At 43.4% G+C, this 27427-nt stretch overlaps 1 protein-coding gene across 3 annotated transcripts in view; it reads left to right on the top strand.

The window, feature by feature from the left end:
* LOC123019599 (cytosolic carboxypeptidase 4-like) overlaps positions 1 to 25782 on the top strand; it is a 342822-nt gene extending 317040 nt beyond the window's left edge. The window contains exons 9-10 of one of the 3 annotated variants that reach the window (XR_006413940.1): positions 16366 to 16546; positions 25641 to 25782. Coding sequence is in view for 2 of the 3 variants with exons in the window: in XM_044422594.1 (XP_044278529.1) it covers positions 16366 to 16489 (124 nt within the window). In the remaining variant the exon portion in view is untranslated. Of the gene's footprint in view, positions 1 to 16365; positions 17876 to 25640 lie in introns of those variants that run through there. The other 2 variants (XM_044422596.1, XM_044422594.1) reach the window with 2 other exon arrangements.
* Positions 25783 to 27427: the final 1645 nt, after the last annotated feature.

Genomic DNA, 27427 nt, shown 5'->3' with positions numbered 1-27427 from the left:
TATATTTGTGCTTGGAAAAAATGCACATTTTTCCTGGTTGAAAAGTTCCATTTTTCTTGTTTGGGGGTAAAATGTTCATTTTCCAGATGAAACAACCATTGAGATGCAAAGCAGAACCTCAACAAGCTCCAATATCTTTCCTTTACCCATCCCAGATAGACATGGACAGATCTTCAATTTCTCTCTCTCAACATATTTTTTAAAATCTTCATTTTCTTTATTTCTCATTTAGGAAGAATTTGTGTTGTAGTGCTTTTTTTCTAGAACTGGTAGATGCATAGAGAAGATGGCGTTAAAGGTCATTTTCAGTTGTTTGGTTTTATGATGGCACTATTTGGCATTACCTTGACAAAAACTGAGCTGTGAATAGGTAGGGACCAGCTGTTCATTCAAATCCAGGATATATGCAGCAGGTGTCTATTCCTGGAGCACCAGGACCAGGGAAGACTGAAGTGGCTGGATCTCAAGACAATGCATGGCAGGTCCAGAGATGAAGGCAGAGGCAAAGATGAGTTGCTGAGTATGAGGCAAAGATGAGTTGCTGAGTATGAGGCAACTCCAGAAGCAAAGCCAGTACCAGAAACCCAACACGGCATGGCAGGACCAGAACTGGGGGCAAGGATCAGATACCTGGCAAAGGTGTGGTAACAGCAGAGGCAAAGGTGGAATGGGGGCAGGCAGGAAGCAGGCATGAGTAGAGCTTTTGCAGGACTGCAGGAAGGCAGCATCTCAGGAATGCAAGGCAGCCCCATAAAGCCTCCTTCTTGCAGAACCACAGTGAGCAGCCTTTCTGAGTCCTCCTGGCCTTCCAGATGGTCCTTACGATGGTAGTGGCTCAAAGTCCCTGTGGGCACCCACAGGCTTGATACCAGTCCTTGCAAGGTGACCGAGGTTGCCTGCTCTAACAAGCCACCTTGGGGAGTCACACTGTTCAGCAGAGGCTGACATACTTGAAATCCAAATTCAGGCTTCAAAAATTGCGCTCTGAATTTTGCCATGGAGTTTTTCCAACCACAAATACCTGCAAAAGCTGTATCTGTTTGTAAAAATCATGTTACAAGGCTTTGCTTTTCCAGATTTAATTTACTAGATAAAATAACATACAAAATGGCATGCATTAGGGGAAATGCTCACAGAAGCACATCTGGATTAGGTATTTTCCAAAGCCTCAAAATTTGGGCAAGTTTGGACAGACCAAGCTTAAAATTGAGAAGTGGATGTGAATCAAGATATGAAGATTTTGTCAATGATAAAGTGGTAAACACTGGATATCTCCTCTTATATATTGGTGCAAAGTTGACAGGTACAAACTAGAATTCCACACTGAGTGTCCCTCCCAGCTCTCCAGCCCCTTGCCAGCTGTTTCTCTGCCCTTTGCTCCTTTGACACACTTTGATGTTCTTCACTACAGCAATTAGTGGGTTTTCTTTTCCTGCTCTCCTGCCTATTAGCTATAGGATTTATATGTAGCAGAAAAAAGTAGGCATGCAAGCCCGGAAAACCAGTCTGACCCCTCTGCTATCTGTGCCCTCTTGGAGTTCATTTTCTCATGCCTAACATTTCCTGCAAAAGTTGATAAATTAATTGGCATTTTCATCAGCAGGTTGTCACAGCTTGAAGCACGGACTCCAGAGTCCCAGAACCCCCGTTCTGTAAACTGAATGTGGCTGAGAGATAGTTGGGCAAGATAAAGTGGTGTCATCAAGAGATACAGTAAACACTTTTGGATAGATGTACAAGTTAGATGGTGTGGATATACAGACAGCATTAAAGAGATGGATACTGTGAGGAAACCTAAAATGATTCAGCCGACAGGCGAATATTGTGAATAGATGCTCCAGAGAAAAGGACCCTGCTAGACAGATAGATGCTTGAAGAAAATGTGTACAGCTGCAGCTTACACTGCAGCCAGCAATGCTAAGATAGATATTGTTGATAGATAAATACTATAAATAAATACTGAAGATAGATTCCTCAGCTCCTTCCGCTGGTTATGAATATTTCACATACAGACACTTTTCCATGGAATGGCACAGTGTCTCCTTCAAAATGAAAAGTAACCCCAGTGGGCACATGTTTAATTGTGCTGTTAAACATTTAAGAGTGGTTAGCTGGAGCAGGGAAAACAGCCATTTATCAGCAGGTCCTGATGAATGCTTTACTGATGGTACAGTGGGGAATGACATACATTACTTCTCCAGGAAGAGAGAGTCTGTTGCAAGATCCCCAGTGCTAGGTATAACTTCCCAGATATAAAGGGTGCATGGCATGTATGTCCCGACACACAGTGCTGCTTTCTTAAAAACAACCAGACCTGGCTTTTCCAGGTCGCTTGTAGTGAAATGCAAGGAAACCATCTGTGTTGTTGCAAACTACCCAGAAAGCTTTGGTTTTCAAGCAGTATAAAAATAAAATGAAATTTTAAAATTATATATATGAAATGGGCTTTGGACAGCAGGGGAGAAGATACACACAAGGATAAGGAATCTTAAAGTATGGATGGACAAATCTATCATTTTTGCCATTCTTCCACATTCTACATTTCTCCTTTTTCATCTCAAGTTTTTTTCTGTTCTGTTTATAAAGAAATTTGCAAATTTGAGAAGTGTGTATCAAACTGCAAACAAAATCTTCAATCAAATTAAAATTCTCAATCATCTACCAGCAAATTGGGGAAGAAAATTATCAAGATACACACACACACACATAAATAATGTGGATCTGTTGGGCTAAATAGTAGCATTTGGCAAAGATGAGGATATCTTGATGAGGATATCAGGAGAGGAGCATGTCTATGTAGAATGGTCATACCATACTCGTACACTTGTGGTCCCCATTCTTTCAGGGAAAAATGACATTGTTTGCACAAATTTCAAGTTCCCGTTGGTATCCCACCCTCTCCGCAGCCTATACAATTTGCACAGATTGCTGCCATTGAAAAAGAATCCAGAATTCACGTATTAGCTTCACTTATTATTCTTTATTATTACATTTTTATACTGCCCATAGCCAAAGCTCTCTAGGCAGTTGACAGCAATAATCATAGAATCATACACTCAAGTCACCCATCCCACTTCTGCTCAGGCCTGATCCTTCTTAGCTTCACAAGATTAGGCACGATCAGGCACTTCAGGCTACATGGAAGCTTACTTACTACAAACTGAGTTGACACCACCAAACCAGAAAAATCTAACAAGCTTTTACCACCCCAATTAAAATGCTCATACTCCAGTTCATTCCATTTCACCCCTAGTTATTGCTTGCATCATGACATTTCAAAAGATGAAAGGAAAAGCCTATTAACCCTGGTGCTTCTCCAATGGTGGCCACTCTTAGCATAATTAAACCTTCAAAGGAGTCTGAAGCCACAAGAGCTTTCATTTCCCTCCTTCCTTAGAGAGGCATTACCTTAAAGTATATGTTTAATAAATCATTTCATCTGAAGAAAATGTCAACAGAAGAACAGCTTTGCACACCCAAATATTCTAGCCCCACGTCCAGCTGTCTCCAGGGTGTCAAGATTCAGAATAGTTCAGAAGAAATTATGCATACGTATCTTTAATTGCTTCCAACACTCAATTAAATGGAAAACAAACCTGAACGCTTCTACTTACTTCTGGTAATGGTGCTCACTGTTATGGCGGAAGGAGCCTCCCTGTGCCAACTGGCTACCTTGAAGAAGCAAATCTGCTGCTGATATCTAAGCATCATAAATGGAGGAATTAAATCCAGTTGAGGTTAAATAAGGAAGACCCTTTTCTCCTTCTACATTTGTATTTTTAAAGCATTTTTCATTTCATCAAAAAGGTTTCAATTTATCATAAGTTCCTGCAAGGTACATCCTGTACAGGTTTCAACAGTTTTTTTTAAACAATCAAATAGTCACATTTTCTATTAATTGTATTGTGCACTCATCAACCCCCAGTTATGATTTTTACAAGTTGTTTTTGTTGTTGTTGTTGTTGTAGTGGACTTTTGTGGGTTATCTTTTCTATATTATTGCTGCTGCTGCTATTAGGCTGGATGGGGAGAAAGGTATGCTTTCTGAAAGTAAAACAAAGTACCTCGGGTCAGTTTTATTTAATTGTTGTATTAGTCAATGTTATTCACTTGGTTTAATTTTGTGCAAACCACCCAGAACTCAGGAGTATGGGGTAGTATATAAATATTAAAATATATAAAAATACATTTCCCCACTTGTGTTCTTCCACTGGAAAACAGCATCATCTAAAGATTATGTAGCAGAAAAGTGAGAAGGGGAATTGTTTTTCTTTCCATAGTGCTCAGATCTCACTTCTGTGAGGAAACAAAATACAGTGAATTAAACAATGTGGTGTACAAGTGTTCAGAATGGCAGAATGGCAACTTCCGCTGCAGACCAGTGACAATGACCTAAACCTTTAAAGAAACAGGTTGGCTAGCCAACTGGTAGAGTTTCGGAATGCTGCAGGCAAGATCGATCCTGACTTCAGCCAAGCTTTTAGCAATCTAGCAAAAAGTGGCTGGCTACAGAATTGAACCCAAAGTGTGCTCAGCAAGGGCACCTTCTCTAACTGGGGAGAGCTATCAAGTGGGGTACTGCAGAGTTCAGTCCTGGGCCCAGTGCTTCTCATTTGCATTTGGATAAGAAAGTGCAGTGAACAATGATCAGATCTGCAGATGACACAAAACTGGGTGCAATAGCTAATACCTTGGAAGAGAGAAACAAGATTCAAGGTGATAGGTTGGAATGCTGAGTTAAAAAAAAAAACAGAATGAAATTCGATAGGGACAAATGTCAAGTTCTGCACCTAGGAAAAAAAGCAAAAGCATTTTTACAAGATGGGGAATACTTGGCTCAACACTGCAAGTGAGAAGCTCTTTGAAGTGTTTGTAGATCACCAGCTGAATATGAGTCAACAATGTGATGTGGCAGTAAAAAGGACAAATGATGTTTTAGGCTGCATTAATACAAATATTACTTCCAAATCATGTGACGTACTGGTTCCCCTTTAGTCAGCACTGGTTAGGCTACATCTGGAGTACTGTGTCCAGTTCTGGGCACTGCAGAAGGTTGCGGACAAGCTGGAAAGGGTTCAGAGGATGGCAACAAGGATGATCCAGGATGATCCAGGCCCCTTCCAACTCTCCTATGAAAAACAAACAAGCAAAACTAGACCTCAAAATTCACTGTTTCCAAATCGAATGGCAGTTCAGGATTAACATGTATGAAACATTTGTCCTAAGCAACTGCCGTCCAAAAGGTGAGATTTGGCTACTGAGGCTGACTGTACGCACAGTAAAATGAGAAGAGCTGCCCTAGCCCCGTTATGGGTAATCTTCTGCTGAGCCCTGGCTTGTGGATTTCCTTAGCTGGGGTGATCAAGCTCAGTGAGGGCTTTTCTGTGGGCAGGTGGTAATATTCTGTACAGGCTGAATAACAACCAGAGATCTCTATGGCTGTCAGCTGAAGACCCACACACATGGTGAATCCAGAAATGAGATTATACTGATAAGAAAGTAATTGAATGTTGCAGGCCTAAGAAAAGTTAGCTTGACAGTATTGGTGAAAGTAGAGGGTAGTAGCAGCATTCACTCTGTCAATGTTTTTCTTTCTCGCCATTAAAATACTGTAGTTCATATCACTGGAGTGTATTACTTTTCATCCAGAGAGTTATCTAATCATAGGGTGGTTTGCTACCTGCTGCTTGGAGAGATGTATGAAGTTTTCAAAGTTTCAGGCTTAAGGTAACATCTGAAATATAGATTTCTCAGATCACCTTTCTCAGATCACACTAGCTGCTTGATATACTGCTTTATGAGATAAATGGATAGCCCATCTTGCCTGAGAGATGTTTTCTGCTGCTTGATAATGAAATGAGCCATATTGGAGAACCATTAAATCCGACACAGTGCGTATGTGGAGTGACCACGTGGAGAAGGAGGAGGAGGAGAAGAAACCTTACCATAAGCCAGGGAAGAGTTAGAAACTATCCAATTTTGTTTCGAAACAATGGACCTTCTCTATGCCTCCATCAGAGGAAGTCCAGCCATAGCCTTTTGTTCACACATGCAAAAGCTGTGGTTGATTGTGCCTTGATTGTGATAAAATTGGGCAATAGCTTGAGCTGTGAATCTGGCTGCATTTATTGTTACTTTACTATGTGCCACCCAAGAATGATTTTAATGAAAGGTGATACCAAGATATTTGTACTGTTAAACTTGCTCAATTTTGTTCCAGTTACAATTCTAGCTAAGATGTTTCTATTTTTTTCACAAAGACCAAAATTTTAGATTTTTCATAATTTAATTGTGAGTTGTTGAATGTTAACTATTCCGCAAATCTGTCAATCATGCGCTTTAGACTGATGCATGTTCAAGAGAGAAGTGTACCATCATCTGCATGCACAAGCAATGGAATTCATCCAGTACCAAATGTAGGGCAAAGGTCATCAACTACCTCTAGATATGGAGCTAGACCATTTAGAAAAAGATTGAACAGTAAGGGAGTAAGAATATAGCCTTGTTTAATTCCCCTGGTATCTGTTCAGTTAATTCTCCACTCCAGGAAGATCGAATCTGGCAGGACATATTTGAGTATAACACTCTGTTAAGGAATACAATTCTTCTGTCCATATCTAGTTTGTGGAGTTTCTTCCATAATATCTCCCTGTCAATCAAATCTCCCTTTAGAAAGGCTATGTAAAGTTGTGGGTTTGCTTCCATCACGTGCTCATTGATAACTGCCTAATTCTCTTACACCTTATTAAGAGTTGACCTGCCCTGCCAGAAAACTGCTTGTTCTGGACTGAGGATTGCTTGGCTTCTGGTCCATAGAAGAAGATTGTTTAGTAAATATCTCCCATACTACTTCCCAATGACCAATGATAATAGACTGATGGGTCTAAAATGTGATGAAATAGTTTATGATCACCCTTTTTATGAATGGGTACAATTGTCCCGTTTGCCCATTCCTTGGGTAATACCCCTGATGTATTTATCATTGTAAAAAGCGGGGCAAACAAAGTCACCCACCAATCTGATTCACATTTCGGTAGGTCAAGTGGTATTATAACATCAGGGCCTGGGGTCTTCCCAGATTTTAGCTGGAATATTATCTCTCTGACCTCTTCTGTCATGACGCAAGGCCAGACAGGGAGGTCAGGGGATATAAAATCTATTTGATGTCCAAAGATTTTGTTCTTATCATAGAATATCTGTGAAAAATGCTGAGACCATATGTTAGGGGGGATTGTGGAGGGATAATACAATACTGTCCTAAAAGAACCAGCCACAATGGTCCAGAATAATCTATTGTTTTTCTGAGCTACTGGTTCTAATAATGAGTTCCACTGATCTTCAATAAAACATTGTCTTTTCCCTAGCATAAGGGTACTAGGTAATTAAATTGACCTGAACAGAGGAGATGCCCATCCCATAGGCGCTGCTTGAATAAGTGGTTTGGCTTCAGCAATCAGCAAGAGCAATATAAGGATGTAGATGAATTTTGCTTGCAAATCTTGCAACTTGCCTCTTTGGAACCCAGGAAAAAGCAGAAGCAAAATTCTCAGGGTTTGTTTGTTTGTTTGTTTTTTCAATTTCCTGTACCTATATTCATATTCAAAAGTGTGTACTTCCACAGATAGACACTTTGGTAAGTGTACAGATCTGGAAATTAGAATCTCCTTCCAAACCCTGCCTTTTTATGATTTAGTCTATGAAGGGAAAGTGTTCATCTGGGCTATGTTCTCGGGAAAATGTGCAATTTTTGTTCCTAAAAATACACAATTTTTCTGTAGGGGGGGGGAAATTGAGCATTGAGGTGAAAAATGAGCTCAAGCATCACTTGTAAAATATTCATTCAGCTACCTACAGAATATCTGGCATTGCTTGAGTTATCAGAGACAACAATTTTTAAGTTTAACAGAATTCTTTGAAGTGCAATTTAAAGCTCATCTACTCTCACTTTCATTTCCAATAATTTTGCTTGTTTACAGTGGCAAAAGTGTAGATTTCTATGATTGGCTAAAGCTTAAATTGTACAGTTTTTAAAAATGCACACTTTTCAAACATCAAACATGATCCATGAATTAGAAAACTACTTGGTTTCCTTTTTGAGATTATGAATATTACAATTTTGGATAATTTGCAAATGTGAGCCAAACACATGTACATCTTTAGTGCTGACCACCTATTCTGCTGATTACATATATGCAATTGGGACATCATTGGTTCTAAAGATTGCTATCTGGGGAACATATTGCAGTGACCTAATGTAGCCAAGATTATTGGGTGAAGCATCTTGCTCTGAGCACTCTAAAACACTTTATCATTGTCAAGACTCATCCTTACATCTTACCTGGGGCTAAGTCCCCATTCCCACCCCTTTTAAGCTATCTGACTGGTGGATCCATAAACAAGAGAGTTGTCTGAAATCTAGCAAGTTAGTTTGGCTCAGGCTGGAAACTGTGCAGGTCTTTACCCAAAAGATGCTGGGACAGAAAAGCAGCAAATGAGAACATTACGTGCATGGAAGTTGCAATCTACATCTGTCTATTGCACTAATTAGAACTTAGAACGCATAGGTTTGTTGTGGGGTGAAAGAACAAAGTAGCTTGGCAAATCTGGTGGATTTTAGTTTTAGAAAACACATGCAGGTTTTTAATTTCCACCTGGGGATTGACATTTTCTTTTCCTGGCTGTAGTCCCATGGTCCTATAAGAATGATATTCGACTTTAGAAATCCAGGGTGCTGTAAGATTGTAGGAATAGGCAACCTACAGAATACAGGCAACAGAACTCAAGGCAGGGCAGAGCCCAAACTCAATCCACAGAGGCAGGACTGAGTCAAGGAACAAACTGAAGACAGGAAGAAGGGGTACATGACAGCACAGGACAAGGACCCAGTCATGAACAAGCAGAGGGTCAATAACCAGGAAGACAAATACAGCAAGGGACAGCTACCTGAGCCAGGATAACTGGACAGGCTTCAGGAAGCATAAAACATAGCGAACATGGCACATTAGCAAAAGAGAAAAGTGAGACAGGAACTGGATCTGGCAAAGATCAGGCAAGATGTAGGCACTGAAAAACAGCTAGCAGGAAGACCTGTACTGCTGAGGTGATGCAGTATACAAACCGGATTAGGTAAGGTGCAAGAGCTGGACCCCACAGTGCACCTAACAAGAAGACCTAAGGCAGTGGTGGCAAGCCTATGGCATGCGTACCACAGTGGGCACGCCGAGCCCTCTGTGTTGGCATGCGAGCCAAGTTGCCCCAGCATTGCCCCAGAGGCCGAGCATAGTTCACATAGGGGCCATGTGCATGCTCAGAAAGGAGTAGCGGCGCCAGGGGATGGCATTACAAGCCGCGAATCATTAGCTGCAACTTGTCCGAGCTTTCACATGGCCAGTCAGTGCACTGCAAAGGATATATACATATATTTGTTTGGACTGGCTGTGAGGTGTTTTTTCTAAACTAAAACTTCACTTTTCAGGTTTCATTGTGTTTAGAATGGGCAGAAATGATGAGCTGTGCAGAAAAAGCTTCTTAAGGAAGGCTTTTACAAAACCGCTCTCTTTTCAATGGAACTTTTGCCCTCTATTAGAGTTAGGGGTGTGCACCAAGGTAGGGTTAAGGCAGTGGTGGTGAACCTATGGCATGCTTGCCACAGCGGGCATGCACAGCCCTCTTTGTTGGCACATGTGCCAAGTTGTGCCAGCATCGCCCCAGCAGCCGAGCATCGGACCATGCAGGGGCCATGCGCATGCTTGGAAAGGAGTAGCAGCACCAGGCAATGATGTCATGAGCCACAACTCATTAGCCATAACCCCGTCCAAGCTCTTGTATGGCCAGTCAGGCTGGTCAATCTGCTGCCAAGGAGATTTATATATTGGACTGTCTGTGAGTTGTTTTTTCTAAACTAAAACTGCAGTTTTCAGGTTTTGTTGTAGTGTTGGCACTTTGTGATAAATAAGTGGGTTTTGGGTTTCCGTTTGGGCACTCGGTCTCTGAAAGGTTCGCCATCAGTGGCCTAAGGTAACTAGTGGAGGGAAGAGCTTACTCATATCTCTTCCTCCAGGTCTCCCTGTTGACACCCATTGGGAGGCTGAAAGCTCCGTAGGGCCTAGGGCTAAATCCTGCAACTGCCAGGTGGTTCTCCTGATTCTCAACCAGCAGATGGATCCCTGGAGCTGCCCACATTCTGACAATCAGGTCAGGTGATACTGTTTGACTCCTAATGAAAGCACCAAGATCAGACCCATTCACTGATCCAAGCAACTGAAAAATCTGTGCTTGCAGTCAAAGGAATATTTTCCTCAGAGATAGCTCATGTGGCACATCAATTAGCAGATGCTTACTTGTTACCAAGAACATTTGTTGGTGAAGAAAATAGATAGCCCCTTCCATAAAGACGAGAGTGCATTAACAAGAAGTAAATTCAAAGATTTCGGTTTTACATGCAGGCAAACATTGCAGCTCCCGTTAGAACTGTTGGGTTTTAAGCTATGATCTGAACCAGCATGTTTTACCTTTCCCCCCATAATATTAAAAAGTTGGTCTCAGACCAAAGCCCTCCACTCTTTCTCATTCCACCACAGCTGTACCACAAGGGGCAAAGAAGAACTCACCACATAAACATATTTACATAACCCCAGGCTCAGTTATAATGAATGATGAATACATGAATAACCTAAAAAGAATTAAGGATTTGCAAAGCAATTACACGCATCCTCCATAAACTCCATTTCCCAAGTTGCAGCTCTGGAGAGCATCCTGGAGTTGAATCTGAGCAATCTGACACAGCCTGCTGTTGATTCCTTTCCTCTCAGAAGGCCATTTACTTTAATGCCTTTACACGTGCCCAGCTCTCCCAGATGGGGTGAGGAGGGAGGCAGAGACCCAGAAATGTCATGTCATGGAATCACAGAATAGTACTATTGGAAAGAACACATAATGCCGTCAAGGTCACTCCTTGCCCCCCTCCCCCCAGTTAAAGCATCCTTGAAGGCCTTCAGTGTGGGAACGTCTATGATCTCCCTGGGTAACTGGTCCCATTGTCATATTGCTGTGGTGATCAGGAACATTTCCCTGATGTTCAATGACAATCTGGCACCTTGTATAGAGAGGCTAATATTCTGCATGATGGGATGATCAAGGAGAGATCCTAGACCTCCTGGGAAACAACCTTTCAGATACTTAAAGTGTACTATCCTATTTCCACTTACAGTTATCATTCCAAAGGTTATTCGTGGAATTGTCCCATTCTTTCAATTGCTCTTCATAGGCCTTTATTTCGTGATCTTCTTTGTTGCTCTTCTGTGAACCTTTTCCAGTGTCTCTGCATCTTTTTTCAACAGTGGTGCTCGGAACTGGATGTGGTGCACGAGATGAGGCTTAACCAGTGCAGAGCATAGGGGAACTAGGACTTCACATGATTTGGAAGTGATAGGTCTATTTCTATTAATGCAGCCCAAAATAGCATTTGTCATTTTAGCAGCCACACGACTCTTTTTGACCCATATTCCACAACCATCACAAGATCCTTCTTGCTTGTAGTTTTGATGAGTCAAAACTCCTCCTTTCATTCCCCCTTTCCTAGATGAGAGGAGGGACATATGGAGTGGCATTTGCCCATGGAGCCAAGCCCTCATCCCCTTTGGATTTTCTGGCTCCCTGCCTGTATTCATTGTGGGTTGACCTGGTCCCATTTTGAGCCACTGAGTATGAAGTTTTGGCAAGCAGTTTGGCCAAGTGCTGCTTGCTTCACACCCCACAGTATAGACCTGGAGCGTGGCAAGGGGCTGCAACTTGTCAGTGCTTGGGTGTCATGCCCAGCAGCAGCACCCAAGCAGCGCCCTGTCTATGAAGGCTTTTTAAGAGTGCCTACTTTTACCTTGTCTTTTATTATGTTACTTATGTGCAAGTAGATGATGAATGCGATGATGACAGGAGGAGAGCTGGAGAAGGCCCAGAAGCTCTGGGTTCAAACTTCTGTGCAATCATTAATTTACTTCCTTAAAGGGAGAAAAATCCACGCTCGGTGTTGTGCAAACACTGCATCTTTTAACATCTCTCTGGTAGCTTTAGGCCAAGCAAACATTAATAAAACAAACTGACTTGAACAGATGCAAGGCAGCCACAAGATAGAGAGATGTGAGCTTCTATACTGATCTCCGAAGTTTCCCTTTTTTATTTTTATTCCTTTTTTCTCTTATTTTCCCCATTAAAAAAGAAAAGGCTCTAATTAAATTTTAGCACAGATGCACAAAAGTGTTGAGAGGAGAACTGATCTTTTATTTTTTGATGCAGAGATGTGTTTCTCCCGGGTGTTTCTTGCAATGGCGGGTGCACAACTTAAATCACTCACAGGGCCACTTTGTTGTGGTATATTAATTCAAGAGAGTGGCATCACTATGGTAACCACCAGAAGCACTCTTACTGCCAGTTTAGTTCAGAGCATCCTTGTGAACCCCCTCCTTGGCACCCCTCCCCTGTGTCATCACTGTGTGAGCCCAGAGGGCTCTTCCTGGGCTGGCGTCAAGAGCAGGTGTGGCTGGCGGGAGGGCACACTGAACCACAGAGCCACGGACTTGCTCTTTCCCTCCACTTCTGCTACCTGCTCGAAGGCCTGCAATGCCATGGCCCCCTTGCTCTCTGGTGGTCTGCCTGCCCAGCAAGTAAGCAAGTGATAGCAAGGATGGGGGCGGGGGAACGGGATTGGACCGACAAGGTAGACTCCTTTCCCCAAAAGTTCCCCCAAACCTCTAGCTACAACGGAGCACCTCCTCTCCTGCACTACTGTGAGGTTGCACCCCAATTTCTCAGCCTGGTCCACCTTCACTTGCACTGCCCTGAAGAGGTTAAATGCGCCGTATCGCATATCAGCTCCTTTCTCTGTACCCCATAGCACTCTCTCCTCTCATGGTGCGCATCCTTTTTCCTTGCTCGTGTTGCACTCCCAGCTCTGATTTGTGCCCTCCCTTTCTGTTCCCCCATCCACAGACCCCTCTACATTTTAAGTGTCAGCGACTCACCTATAGCCATGCATCTCTACACCCAATACAAATGGGGCCAGGCTCCCTGAAAGGCTGCCTTCTCCCATAGAAGCCAACTGAGGCTATATGAGCTGCATGCCCCACTTCCTGCCTAGCAAGTTTCCCCCTTACTATGGCATGACAAAGGCCCACAGTCGGCATCAGGCATCCATTTTTAATCAGGCCAAACCAATTACGAACATTACAGGCATCAATTACCCTGGGAAGTTCTGAAAAACTAATTAGAACAAGTCCTAACGATGAATTATACCTTCCTTTTGACTTTTATAGAGAAAGCAGTGGTTGGGTGGAACGGGAGGAGGGGGAGATATGAAGTTGAACTGAGGCATTTCACAGGGCGGTCTTAGCAAATCCATGCAAACCCAATCTAGGATGTTGCTCATTTGGAAGCATATGCCAGGTATCTATGAATCCTTACTGTGCAGAACTGTGTAATTAGCTTCACTGCCAAACATTGCACACATCAGACGGTTTCTGTTCAAAGAGTGAGAGAGAGAGGATGGAGGAGAAGACCTTTATGTGGAGGCAGAGGATGCCACAACCAGCATGCCTGCAGACAAATGGCTGAAACCAGACAGTCACCTGGTTTCTGGCCAGCCTGCACCTGCAGCCTGCATCCAGGCCCAGGTGGCAACCTTCTGCCATTACCTCTTCTTCTCACATAATGTAAAGCACAGGGTGGGAGTTCTTTCAGATGGACAGCTGAATCTTTTCTCTCTGAGGTCACAATCCAACGGTGGGCAATGCCAAAATGGCACCTTCCCCCACAAAACCCCTTCCTTCCAGTAATTAAACTTGGGAGAGGCATTCCTACCATTTAGAATGAGTAAGAAGCTGCACAAAACTGGAGAGACCACCAACTGATCCGCAATTATGCCCTCCAGAGAATCCAAGCAGGGCAGCCTGGGATCTCCAACATACCAGAATTTTGCCAAGGGCCTGAAAGGTACATGCTGGGATTCCCCGAGCCTCACAGATTGGCATACAGCACCTGTCAGCACTGATCATATACAATTTCACTCAGCGAGGGGAAAATTTGACTATATGGGTGCCATCCCCCATGCAATTTAAAAGGACAGCTAACTCGAGAGGTTTGGCACCTACACTGAAATGAATGTTTATATCAGTATTAAACATACAAGAGGAAGCACTGCTGGAGAGGAGGTGTGGCAGAGGGAATGAGAGAGGATTTGACAGAAGAATAAATAACAACCCCGGTGGGTTTGTTTTTCTCTTGTTTTGGTTATGTCAGCAGGAATGTGGCATTCCTGCTCATTCAAAGCAGTCTTTCAAGAACACAAGCAAATAAACAAACACACATACCCACATACAAAGCAGAACTAATTAAGATCAAGTCATCTCTCAATAAATATGCAAATTAAAAATCAAAACAAAGGAATTCTATTTATCACATCATAAAGTTGCAAATTGCTGCTGAGCCTCCACAGACCTCACTAGATGGGGGTTATGGGATGATAGGGCTTAATCGTAGAGGCCAATCAGCCTCTCTGTATCTGTGCACACTGAATGAATACAGTTTTGTTTGGTGAGTGAGGGCTTCCCAGGCGCACATACAGCAACCCCAATTTCCCCCATAACATCTCGGAGGAAGGATGGGTGAAAGAGAACAGAGGGGATGCCATGCTTGGCTACCAGCCTCCAGGCAGCCTCTTGGAGGGGCTCGTCATGGTCTCAGGCGTTCTCTGAGTTGCAACCCCATTTCTCCTGCATTTTCATAATTTCAGCTGGGGTGGAACTCCCAAGGCATTTATGGGCAAGTGATTAGGAAATGTCAGGAGCCAAAGTGCTAGTGGGATTTCTTGGGCTGTGGGCTGGTGGGAAGCTTTGTGCCCCAGGACTTGCACAAAGTATCGATCCTTGTGATGCTCAAAGATATCCTCTCTAGTTTCACCCTCTTTGTGGGCAGAGATATCGAGACACCATATTCCAAGATGGAGAAAATGTTTTCTGTTTCTAGGTGTCAGATTGTTCACCAGTAGGCATGGGTGTAAATGATCTTTTTCCAAAGGGATTCTTTTTATTTATTTATTGCCTCTATATTGGGCCCAGGGGAAGGATGGATGATGTGCCATTATTTGTCTAGCAAAGAGGATTAATACACATTATTAATGTTTTTTTCTTAAAATATGCATTTCTTAAAATATTTTCAATAAATATGTGATGTGTGAAGATCAGGTCAGTTTGTGTTATAATCCAAATTCTATCATCAATGGGAAGCATGTCCTCACCCAACATGTAGCTGAACTTTGCTATGGCCACCAATTTAGATGGCTGTGAAAACGGGTTAGACAATCTCAAGACAAGGCTATCAGTGGCTACTAGTCATTCATAGCCTGAAAGCTTTAGAAACATATCTTCCCTGTGCTACCTCCGTATGCATGCCAGTGCCTGAGACTGCTATGCTGCTCCTATGCTGCTTGGGAGTTCTCCCAGGATGCTGGTTGGTCACCAGGTGAACAGGACATGGGAGCAGATAAACCTTCAGGGATGACCCTGTGTGGCTCTTCCTCTGTTCTTATTTGGATAAGAATTAGAATTAGGAACAGCTGTGTCAACTGGGACTGTTCAAGCACTGAAAGGAGGCCAATAAGAGGGAACATGATAGAGGTGTTTAAAATAATGCATGGTGTATAGAAAGTAGAGAAGGAGACATTTTCTCCCTCTTCCCTAACACTCGGACCCAAATGGGTCATCCCAAGGTCAGAGGTTTAGAAGAGTTCAAAGGAGTTCTTCACACAGCATGGAATTTGCTGCCAAGGAAAATGACCTCCAATCTGGTTGGGTTTAGAAGGGGATTGGACAGAGTCATGAAGGAGGAGGCGATCCGTGGCTGCCAGGTTTGCTAGCTGTGTGCTGATACCAGTTGCTGAGGAGCTTGGCAGGCAGAGGTCTTGCACCCATCCTGCTGGAAGGATCCTGTGGGCACCTGGTATGCCACTGTGTGTACAGAGTGCAGGACTAGATGGACCTTGGGTCTGACCCAGCAGGACTTGTCTTATGTTCAAACAAGGCTCAGAGAACATTATACACAAAGATTTCAAAAGTAGAGCCCTCCTTTCCCTGCCTCCCCAAGGAAATATGCACAGCATTGAGCACCTCAAAAATAAATTGCTAGTTCTCGGGATTTCCATGGAGTAAAATGGCAACTTTAAAATATACAACTTAAGCCAACGTTTTGTTGCCATGTTCTATCTTGTCCAGTTACTCTGGGATCTATGGTGTTGCTGCCTGATGCCTTACAATGCTCCATGACTTCTCACCTCCATTTTTACCTCTGGTTCTCTCTCTCTTTGTGATTTTCTGGCAGAAGCAGCAGCAACTGCAGTGTGGAGACAGATGATGAGCTTCCCTGTGGGGATGAGGTAGACTATAACACTGACAGCTGCTCTGACCAGGAAGGAGACTTTTCAGAGCTCGACAAGGACATCTAGTCACATCCCCACCCCTAGAGATGAACGTGGGAAAGTGCCGGCAGAGGCCAGTGAAGGGTACGTGGGAGTCCAGACAGCGAGCAGCCAGTAACCAAGGCATCCCACCACCGTCAACAGAGACTCCTGTGGAACAGCGAGCACTTTCACTTCCCAACCAGCCAACAAATGGGCCACTCTTGTTTCTGCTTCTTTGGGGGTGGTGACAGTTTCAGTCCCAGTTGTCTTGTACTAGTTGCATTCAAAGATGGCTGGCTGGCTTGCTTCCTTGCTTCCTTGCTCCCTCCCTCCCTCCCTCCCTCCCTCCCTCCCTCCCTTCCAGTATGTTAGGACAACCTGTGGAAAAAGGGAAAGGATTTGCCATTTTTTTTGAACTATCCCCAAATGATCCTTCAAAATACTCCATGCTAATATCTGGCAGAGGAACTGGGGAACAGTGTCCCTCAATTTCTGTCAGCAGTTTGTTGTGGATGGGTTTCACCATTAACCGTGGCATTAACACTCCCTCCCTCCCTCCCTCCCTATGCTTTCTGTCTTTCCCACTTTTTTGTGGGGTGTGTGTGTGGAGGAGTATGGATACCGCTGAAGGTGACAGTAGCAAGTGTTTCAGTGAGCCAGCTACCATGCCTCATTCTCCACAATGCCCCAAACTTGGACATTAATTACTACTCAAAACAATGGTGGATAATCTTGAAAGAAATTTGCCAGAAATATTCAGAGAAAAATATCTTTTGAGAAGTTTGGCTCAGCTCTTGTAGTGATGGGATTCTGGTGCAGCCCACTGAAATTCTTGGGAGAGTGCTTAGATTTTGGTTCACTCTTTTCATTTTTTTTTTTTTTTTTTTAGTTTTGGTGGGGGGCTAGTTCAAATGGGGAAAAGGCATCTTTCAATGCAGGAAAATGTACATTTCTGTGCATACTTTTTAAATATTTGCACCCCCTTGACAAGGGTATGAAAGTGAACCTTTGTATCAAACTGTGTGTTTTTAAAAGAAACATATATTTACTGTGATCAAACAGGACTTCTGCTGACATTCACATTCAGGACAAGTTTGCATGGCTTCTGAAGAGAAGTGGAATTTTTGTAGATCCTTTAGCACTGTTATCAATCTTTCTGTGTGGGGAAGCATGAACACTCACTGACCAAGGTTTGGCTAGGTTGTGTAAGATTGTTCCTCCCATTATTGTTTCTGCCTAGTTTGACACACCCATGGTTTTATTAACTAGTATGACTAGTTTTTGGAATAACATATATAATCAGTATTTATAAACCACTGAATACAGTGATTTATAAATATTGTGAAAACCACAGTTAAAATAAATATTCTGTACTGCATAAATATAAACCATTGCAACCTAAAAAATAAATAACAATAAAATGGAAAACTTGCATAAACTAAGAGTGTATGTTTTTCTATAAAATCTGTTCCATCTGGATTTCATGGAATGCCAGTTAATTCTGTTTTGTTGCCTGATTATTAATGGAATCAGATTTTTCTCTTTCCAAAACTTGCTATCATGTGTCTATGTGCAAATCTGAACTTCAAAATTCCAAATTTTCAAATTTGCAAAAAAAATTGCCTTAAAAATTCAGTAGTCACTTTCAGAGAAATTAGAACATCTTTGCATCTGTTGTGGATCTCTCCAGCATCCCTTGTATATATAAATAAGTTCTGAAGTCATTTAAAGATCACAACATTGTTGTAACCCCCACAAAGCTTTGGCTGTGGAGTGGTACTGAAATGAAATAAATAACAATAGCATTGCCTACCTCCCAAACCACATCCATACAGTAGGGGCCAGTACTGAAAAGGTCTGCTTTCTAGACATTATTTGACAATATTCTGCTGGTTATGGAATGGGTCAAGAGACTCAATTTCCAGGAGCTACTGACTAATATTTTATCTGAACCATTCATATTTCTTAGCCCAGAGCATAAAAGGTAAAGACTGAGAACTCATCAAATAAGGCCCAAGTAAGGTGTGAGGTAGGGTAAAGCAGGGACCGAAGCAGATGGAGTAGAGCATTGTCAGGTCAGCAACCTGAGCTGGAAACCTTTCAAAAAGCGTTATTGTTGATATTATTTTTGCACCATCACCCTAGAAGGTCCCAGAAAAAGAGTGAAGCTTCAGATCAATGTTGTTGTTTTAAACAATTCAAAAACAATTGAACTACTTAAAAGAACTAGTCAACATTCAGTGCTCAAAACAGTAGTGCTGATGGTGATACCCAGAAGTCCATGAAAGAAAGTCCATGAAAGTATGCGCAGAACATTTCACAGGCCAGGCACCGTAATCAAGAAGAGCCTTTCTCAGCTCCTCACTGTGCAGCAAAGAAACCTGAAATGCTTGTGAGAATGCCTGGCAGATATATAGAGGAGGAAGCAATAATTAAGCAGCACTTTTGTCGGGTTCACTATTTCATCCATGGTGATTTGCACAATTTTGGTAAGGGAATTTTGATATATGTGTAAATGGCATGCATCTTCATTTCTGTTATACAGGCAATCTGATCTGTGGGTCAGACTAGATGGCTGGAGAGACCCCTTTTGGCTCGCTCTGATTCTATGTTTCTGTGATGCAAGTATGCACAATTGAAAATCCACCTCTCTGCTAGAAAGGCACATCCCCCTCTGGTCAGTAGCCTGCCAGTTTTGGCTTCGGGCACTATTTCATTAAGCCCAGCCTGCTTGTCAAAGCACTGACCTGTTTCCCCCCGTGCTCTCGCACTTCCCAAGCAGGAGAGAGGAACTGACTTGCTCATTGACAGGCGGTGAATTCCACTCTGGGGGATGCAATGAAGTAGTGTGTGAAGTGAGCAAAAGTGAAAGGAGGGGAATTTTTAGGAGGCAAATCCACCTCTGTGGGATGCACAGGAGATAGGCAGACTTCTGATCTCAAATGTCAAGTTCTCCCTACCCTCCCCCCCCCCACACACACACACATTTCTTCCATTAAATAAAGGGGGGTTTTGCAGATCCAGTCAATGCCGGCAGGGGTGAAATTAAATACAATCCACAGGGCCAAACTGGAAAAAAATCCATAGAGTTTTCACTCCCTGCAAACAGGATTCTCATCCTTCCCTACTTTCAAGTTGCCAGTTCAAGACTCCTGATGGAATCCAGTCCTGATATGTGGAAATGCTCAGGTGTTTTTGTTTGAAGGTCACAGGGCACAGGTTCCCTGTAACCTACTTTAGTGAGACCTACTTTCAGGTGAGTGTGGTAGGACAGCCTTGCAGGGCAAACCTGTGTGTGTCCCAGTAGCATTTTCCAATGATTAAAATGGGGCTTAGTCACATGGAAGTGGGCATAGGAATTCAGTCATGTTTCACCACATGTTACTGCCTTGATAGAAAACCAGATGAAGATGAAACTCAAATACTTTGGCCACCTAATGAGAAGGAAGGGCTCCCTGGAGAAGCGCCTGCTGCTGGAAATGATTGACGGCAAAAGGAGAAGGGAGCGGTAGAGGACGAGGTGGCTGGATGGAGTCACTGAAGCAGTCACTGTGAGCCTACGTGGACTCCGGGGGATACCAGACTGATAATCCAAGTTGCTATTCATCCTATTTTGGAGTATGAAACCACTGTCCACCATAAATTAGTCATATTTAAGTAAAGTTATTGATGGTTGTTACAATGGTAGGAATGAAACAGTGCTGGAATAAGGACTGTGAATGCTCACTGTCAAGGAATGCTAATGAAGAGGAAAACAAAAGCATAAAAACAAATCAGGTTGGAAGAGGAGAAATGGAAGAGTCTCTTCTGGAAATGGACATGGCTGGCTGACATGTTGTACAAGAACAGCTCCATCCTTACGGCATTATTTTGCTGCAGTGCCTCTTGCTTTTACTGTAGTTTTCTACAGGATGAAATACCAAGGTTACTTTTGTCCTGCATAAGTTCCACTTGCAATCAGCTATTAATGATGGCCAGTCCCATTCATCTCTCATCTATAAAGGATGTCACTTTCAGAGAGAGGAAGAGAGAGAGCGCGAGTCAGGCTCAAACCTCGAACGGAACCCCTGCCAGACCAGCCTTCCCTGATGCGAAGAAAAACGTCACTGCCAGGGACTCTGCGGCTGCTTAACTCACATCTCACTCAGCTCTGTAGTGCATTAGAATTCACTGAGAAGGATTCGTCTCCCCTTCGGGTTTAGTAGTAAATGGGATTGACTTTTTCCCCCTTCTGTGTCATGGAAATGTTTAAAATGTCATAAAATAATAATAATGAGACAGGGGAAATTTGTGGCAGTACAAGAGTACCACAGGTAAAGTCTGTGCCAGTCTTGGCCTTTCCAGTGCTTCTGAGGTTAAAGAAAGAGCCCCGAGCCCTGGATGGAGTATAGAACGGGGTGCAAAGAACTGCCATTTATTATACTATCTTTACTGTCAGCCTTCTTGAGGCAGGCAAGCGACAGATGCTAAGCAGCAGAGGGGAACTCTCCGTTGCTACGCCGTTCTTTTCCCACATTTGGTCACATTTATGCTCAGACAGTGCGAAGTCATTCGTAAGGAAGGGATAATGCAAAGCAAGCCTCTGTCAAAAGTTTGAATAATCAGAAACAATGCACCCTGCACATGTATTTGTGTAAGGGGAGGAACTTTCATCTGTGTGAAAAAGTGCCTCTCTTTCTCCATGACCTTTCAGCATTGCGTGAAATTAATCATGTTCATGCAGCTGAAATCACGACCCCAACCCATCAGTGATCTGCACGGCTGTGTGGGGACTAGAACATGCATCTCCAGAGTCCCAGTCCCCTACTCTTAACCATTACACCATACTGCCTCTCAGCATCTTTGTCCTTTCCATTTTTCCCTCCTCACTTGCTACCAACCAATCCATGTGTGTTTGCTACCTTCTCTCTCTCATATCTGGGGATGTCAGAGAAAGCTGCAATGCATTACAATGAGTTTGGATTTGTATGAACCCAACCAGCAGGTGACACAGTGGATTGACTTTTCCTGAATCTTGTGGATTTTACAGACTTGCAGGCCACGTTTCTATTGGGAGTATTTACACTAAGTTGCATTAATTATGTATTAGCAGAAGAGTGCATTGGTTCTGGTTAAAACAACAGCAACCCTGGTTTTCTTAGTGAGCGATGGCAGAATTGAAGCCACCCAATGACTCATGGAATAGATGTAACAACACCTGTGCGTTTCTAGTGCTATCCTGTATCAAACTCTGGCCCTTCTCCCATCTCTCCTGCTGTCTTGGCTTCTCTCTTCCTGAGGTTCTGAACTGCAAGTCATTTACACACTACTGCCAACATACATTTCTATAGCATGCCTGTTCCTGCATGTTAATTTTCAAACCCTCTCAAATACATTTTTGTTGCATTTTCAACAAAAAACCTTGAGAGTTGTGTAAAATGTATGCAGGAGAAAACAGAACTGCATGATTCATGGGACCCAATGGATGCTCATACATAGATGAGCAGGACCCTGATTTTGCAAACCACCTTAACTTGAATGCTCATAAGCTACTTTCATGCAGGCTCATCATGTGTGTCTGTGGGTGGGTGAGTGGGGAGCACATGAATCTGCCTACACAGGGGAATGCTCTCATGGTCTTGTTTCCATGTGAAAAAATGGCATGGATCTGAAACATGTCAGTTGGCAGATAAGTCAATGTCACATGCCAGATTTCTTCTCTGCTGCACAACTATAAGAGAGAATACAGCCTTGCTCTTTGTGCATATGGTCATCCTGCAAGTGAGGAGACACAGGACATGGTTGCCAAAAGGACCTCTGGAAAAACTGGCACTTCTTACACAGCACCTTCCTTTGGCTTGTGTATTGAGTAACTTGACTCCTTCTCCCATCTGGCCTCTAGAGGTCAGAAGAGGGCCTTCCTTGCTGCTCCCACTGGCGTTCTTCCGCAATTAGCATTCTCCCTGAGTCATGGTAATTAAGCAGAACTAGGCTCTGCACAGAGGAACGGAAATGCATTGACTTTAATAAAACAGAGTGTAAAACAATTTGAGATTAACTCCAGGCTTGTTTATCCGTTTGCATTTTTAATTCTGCTTGGGTGTTTTCCTGTTGAAGGGGAGCTTTCCCCTGGGCACCAGGGCTCCTGCCTAGCTTGTTAGCCACATTCTCCTTCTTTCTATTATTATGGTAAAGGGAGTCTTCTAGGAGGTGCTACTTCATGGAGACAGTGATGGGGCAAACTGCCTTTTAGGCTGTTCTCTCTATGGAGATATAGAATGAGCAGTGGACACTCTTCCCACATGGTCCAAGGATTTGGTGCAAAGACCAAATTGTCATAGAAGCATCTACTTCAAGCTTGGGCAACCCCAAGCCAGCAGCCTAATGTCAAAAACTCTCCAAGTGATCTGCCTTTCTCCTGTGGCCTGTTGGGCAGGAAAGAAGAGAAACAAGGAGACAAAGGGAGGCGTGAGCAGTTCCCAGAAAGTGGGGAAAGAGGAAAGAAAGGTGGCAGAAAGAGAGAGGAAGAGTGGGGCTTCCTACTCTGGTTCTGGTTCCAGCTATCATGGCATGGAATTGGGCCATCAGCAGAAAACAGCTATGAGTTAGCTGAAGCTAAGCAGCTCTGTGTTTGGGAGGAGATAATGTGCCTGGCATTCCATGAGAGAAAATAAATGAAAATAAACTAATAGAGCTGGAAACCCAAAGAGCTGGCTCCCATGGCACCATAAATGCATTCTTGCAGACACAAGCCTGCATAGGCCATCAAGAAGCTACAGAAAGAATTTCCATATCACCTCACAGCATCACAAATGCAGTGCCTTTTCCTGGAGTTGACTTGCACTTCCAGCTGCCAGGCATTAAGTGACTGACAATCAGGTGTACAGAAGCTAAATAAAGTTCATGAACCATTAAGTGAAAGGTGCCAAGCAGGTCCGGGCATGGCAATTCTTGGGCTTGGCTTCCTTTGGATGAGAAGTCGCTACAACTTCATGTAATGCATTTTCGAATAAATTTAGTGCATCTGTCACTGCCTCATATTAGAATCCCCACCTGTACCCCACTGGTCTGAGATCAGCTGAGTTCAATGATCAAAACATAAAAAGAAGGTGAAACATCAATAAAGCAATAAAAACACCAGTCAGTTGAACAAATTGTGACAGTTACAGTGGACATAAAACTCATCATACAAGGCAGGAAGGCCTGTCTAAATGTAAATGTCCAAATGTAAATGCTTTTGCCTGCCATATGCTGAACTATGGCTAGCATAGTTGTGAAATGTTTCTATTTACACCCAGCTTTTCAATTTGGGATTCTTACCATCACCACTCCAAATAATTCACAATTCAGGTTCACACAAGGATACTGCATAACTAGCAATATAGTTCTGTACAACTGATTCCGTTCACCCCTTCATTTGCAATCAGGGACATGCCCTTGTATGGTAGACAAGGTTTACTGTCCCCTGAAGACTGATGTCATTGTTGTGGCAGGGCCAGATCATTGCTTCTTCCCTCCTGAGCATGGATGCAGAAGAGCCTGTAGATGGTGGTAAGGAGCTGGTGGTAAGATGGCTAACCCATTGAAGCAGTGCATTTTTCCAGCACAGCTTGAAATTAGGGGTGTGGACTTTAGCCTCCGAGGTAGATTGCCTTGAGCAAGCACCCCAGGACACTGAAGGAAGGGCCAAAGACCTATGTGGTAGGGCTAGAAGCACAAGGTACAGGCATGGGAGCTTATCTTGAAGTGCTTAAAGCTAATGAAGATGCCTACAGGAACACATTTCAGCCTTTTAGAAACACTACGCAAAAGCTGGGAAAGCACCAAAGGATACATAGTTATGGGAAAGGGGGTGAGGACAGAGGAAAAGAGGGTTGGTCAGTGGAGAACACCACAGGGGCAGATAAAGAGCCCTGAAGGACTGCATTCGTAGTCTGGAGGTGTGTTTTTGCATACATGCTTTAAATGGGCATGCCAACCCTTCAACACTCTGTAATTCTCTCTTTCTCTGTCTGTGTGCATGCATACATATGTAAGGAAGAGCTCAGGTAGCAAGTCTTAGTCTGAGAATTGTGATGTTGTATGCATTTCCCTGGTTTTACCTGTAAAATAATACAGAATGATGCTGAGAATACTGGACCTTAAAAAATGGAGGACCTTAAAAAATACAGTGGAGACAAATGTTGACACGTGATCTGGCTATGCCTGGTAACTTAGGGCTACTGCCTAACTGAGAAGGAAGTTAGCTATTAACAGAACTCCTTCTTACACTAAGCAGATAATAGATGAATTCCTTGGTTTAGCATCTCATCATGGCAATTCACTCCTCTTTCTGGACACCCTGAGAAGTTGGTTAAACTTCTCATCTTCAAATCAAATCCCAAGATTTGGAGACTCAGACTAAGCTGCATGTATTCTCTCTCCCAGCAGAGACTCCCTAGTGATGCCTGTTGGCTGCATTTGAGGTAGGCAGGCTGCCATGAGCAGGGCTTCTGGTGGGGGCTTTCAGGGGATCTGCTGTTCATCCACTGTAAGGGTCCCCAGTTGAGGGGGAAGACTAAGGCATGCCTAGCTGCAGCGGTGCTGGGGGAAAAACATGAGGGGCAAATGCCAGCTGTAGTTGCAAACTCTGCAGGCCTGGGAGGGGGACTCTAGGGTGCTGAGAGGGGGAGCAGCATGGGCCATTGGTGGGAGGCTGTTCAGTGCTGTGTAAAGATAAGCACTCACTTGTTATTGAGGAAAATATCCACCACCAGTCAAAGATCAGGCAGGCCAGTCAGAAGGTGCTAGGTTGGTAACGCCTTGCTTGAGCAATGTAGACAGGAGCAGGGAGGAGGCAGACCTGGTGAAGAGCATCCCACCTGATCCGGGGAAGGGAAAAGGAACCCCCCACTCAGCCTAGGGAAGGCCCTCCATTGCCTCGGTGGGGCTCTCTGGGGCCAAAGTGGCTGTAAATGTGTAATCCACTTTTAGTTAGTGGAATTCCCTCCCAAGGAAACAGGGAGGGAATAAGAAAGACGAGGCCAGCACTTTTTCAAGGAAAAAGAGAGAAAGATCCAAACCTGCTCTGGCACTTTTCCATGGCTTTTGTGCTCACAAGAGCCCTGCATGATCGATTAAGCCCAAAGCCATCCAGAGAGCATCACAGGATTTGAACCTAGTGCTCCTTTCTTCAAATCCAACAGACTAACATGATACTGCACTGTCTCTCCCATAGGAAACCTTCTGATCATTATCTGGGACATGAAACTGAAGACCTTACGGACTGGTTCAGATACCTCTGTGTAACACTATCACAGGTGTTGACAGGCCGCGTCAGAGTGGTAATGTCCTGAATGTAATAAAGCAAAGCATAGGCATTTGATTCTTGGTCATTCCAATCCTAAGTACACCTCTTTGGATATATGACCTATTAATTGTAGTGGCAATTATTTTCCAAGTAAATCTACATAGGTTGTGTGTGTGAGCGAGCAAGCGAGTGAGCAGTAGATTAATTTAAAGTGACAGATAATGAACTGCTACTGCCTTGTCTTCTACCACCTGCTTACCAAAAATTGTAGACACACATTTGTCCAGGTAGCACTCACATCTCCAAGCCAGTCTCCTCCCTTTCTGCTTTCACTTCTCACCTGCTGGTTACTCTTCATTTGATGCGTGCAAATTGAGGCTTTTAGCATTTCAAAGGAAAGATGCTGAAGTAAGGGTAAATTACTCTCTGACACAAGAAGCTGCCAAGCTGTTCCATTTTAAATATATATAGGTCACTCATCAATTTAATAGTGTATATTGACTATGTTAACTGTCCATGAGATGGTTCTGTGCTTCAACTTAATAAGCATAATTTTTAAAAAGTCAGTTTTCCTGTGCCAATCTCTTATCACCCTGGGGAGTGAGAAATGGGGCAGGACTTCACTCTGGCAGGCAATTGAGTTAAAGAGAAGGAAGACTTGGGTTGAAGCAGTAGCTGTAGTTGGGGATTCAATGTCAGGTCCCATGCCAGAGAAGTTCTCTTCTGCACAGCTCTCAGATACAGAAGGCCTGGATGGGGCTTTTGTCCATGGCATTTCTAATCATTTTATTTATTTAAAACTTTTCTAGACCTTCCCTTACCATGGTCTTGGGGCAGTTAAACAATAAGACAATATAAAATAAAATAAAACACAGCATCCTAATGAAATTTCCAACCAACAATAAAACCCCAATTATCATGGGGTGGATGAGAAGCTCCAGTTACACTAGAATCTTTCTGGTTTTGGAAACTGCAGGAACAGAGACATTCCAATTGATTAAAAATGTGCTTCAAGATATTTGGACAGGTGCTCAAGAAAAACAAGTATAGGCACCATCTTAAAAAAAGCATTTCATGGCCTCTCTCCTACCAGAGTGAGCAGTTACTGTCCTGGGTGTCATTCGTCTTCAGAGGAAGAGTTAGGGGTCCTAGAGGTAAACTTCCATGAGATGCAGCACATGTGGGGAGACAGGAAGCCCTTAGGTAGATGCTCATGGACCCCTCCCCGCAAGAGGATAGTACCACTTCTGAGACAGGGATTGAGTAACTACCCAGCCCCAAAGGAGCTTCCTCATCTCAGAAGGCAGACCAGAAACATAGCTGTGATGCATGCCAGGCGCAGAAGAAAGCTCCTCATGAGTAAAAGACTATTCATAAGCAGATTAGCAAATTCTTCAGTTGGGCTCTGGATGGCCCTGCTTATCAGCCTCAGTCCTCAGCAGGAGTGGGAATTGAATCAGGTGTGTCTGAAAACTCTCATAGATTTGTCTTCCTTGCCCAAGTCCTGCTGAAGCCCTGGTGAGATATTTGAGATATTGCATTTAGAGCCCTTCTGATTCCCATGTGACTTTGTGGTTGTGCTCAACTGGTCCTTCTATTGAGAACGCAGGGAGCTTTTATTAAAACAAGAACAACAAATGCTCACACAATAAAGAACACATTGAATTCAAATGTTAATGGCAGAATAGTATGTTTATACCTCTTTTCTCATACAG

The sequence above is a fragment of the Varanus komodoensis genome, unplaced genomic scaffold (genome assembly GCF_004798865.1).
Source record: "Varanus komodoensis strain SLA01 unplaced genomic scaffold, ASM479886v1 scaffold131, whole genome shotgun sequence".
Classification (NCBI taxonomy): Eukaryota; Metazoa; Chordata; class Lepidosauria; order Squamata; family Varanidae; genus Varanus; species Varanus komodoensis.
This window is presented reverse-complemented; position numbering and strand designations above follow the sequence as displayed.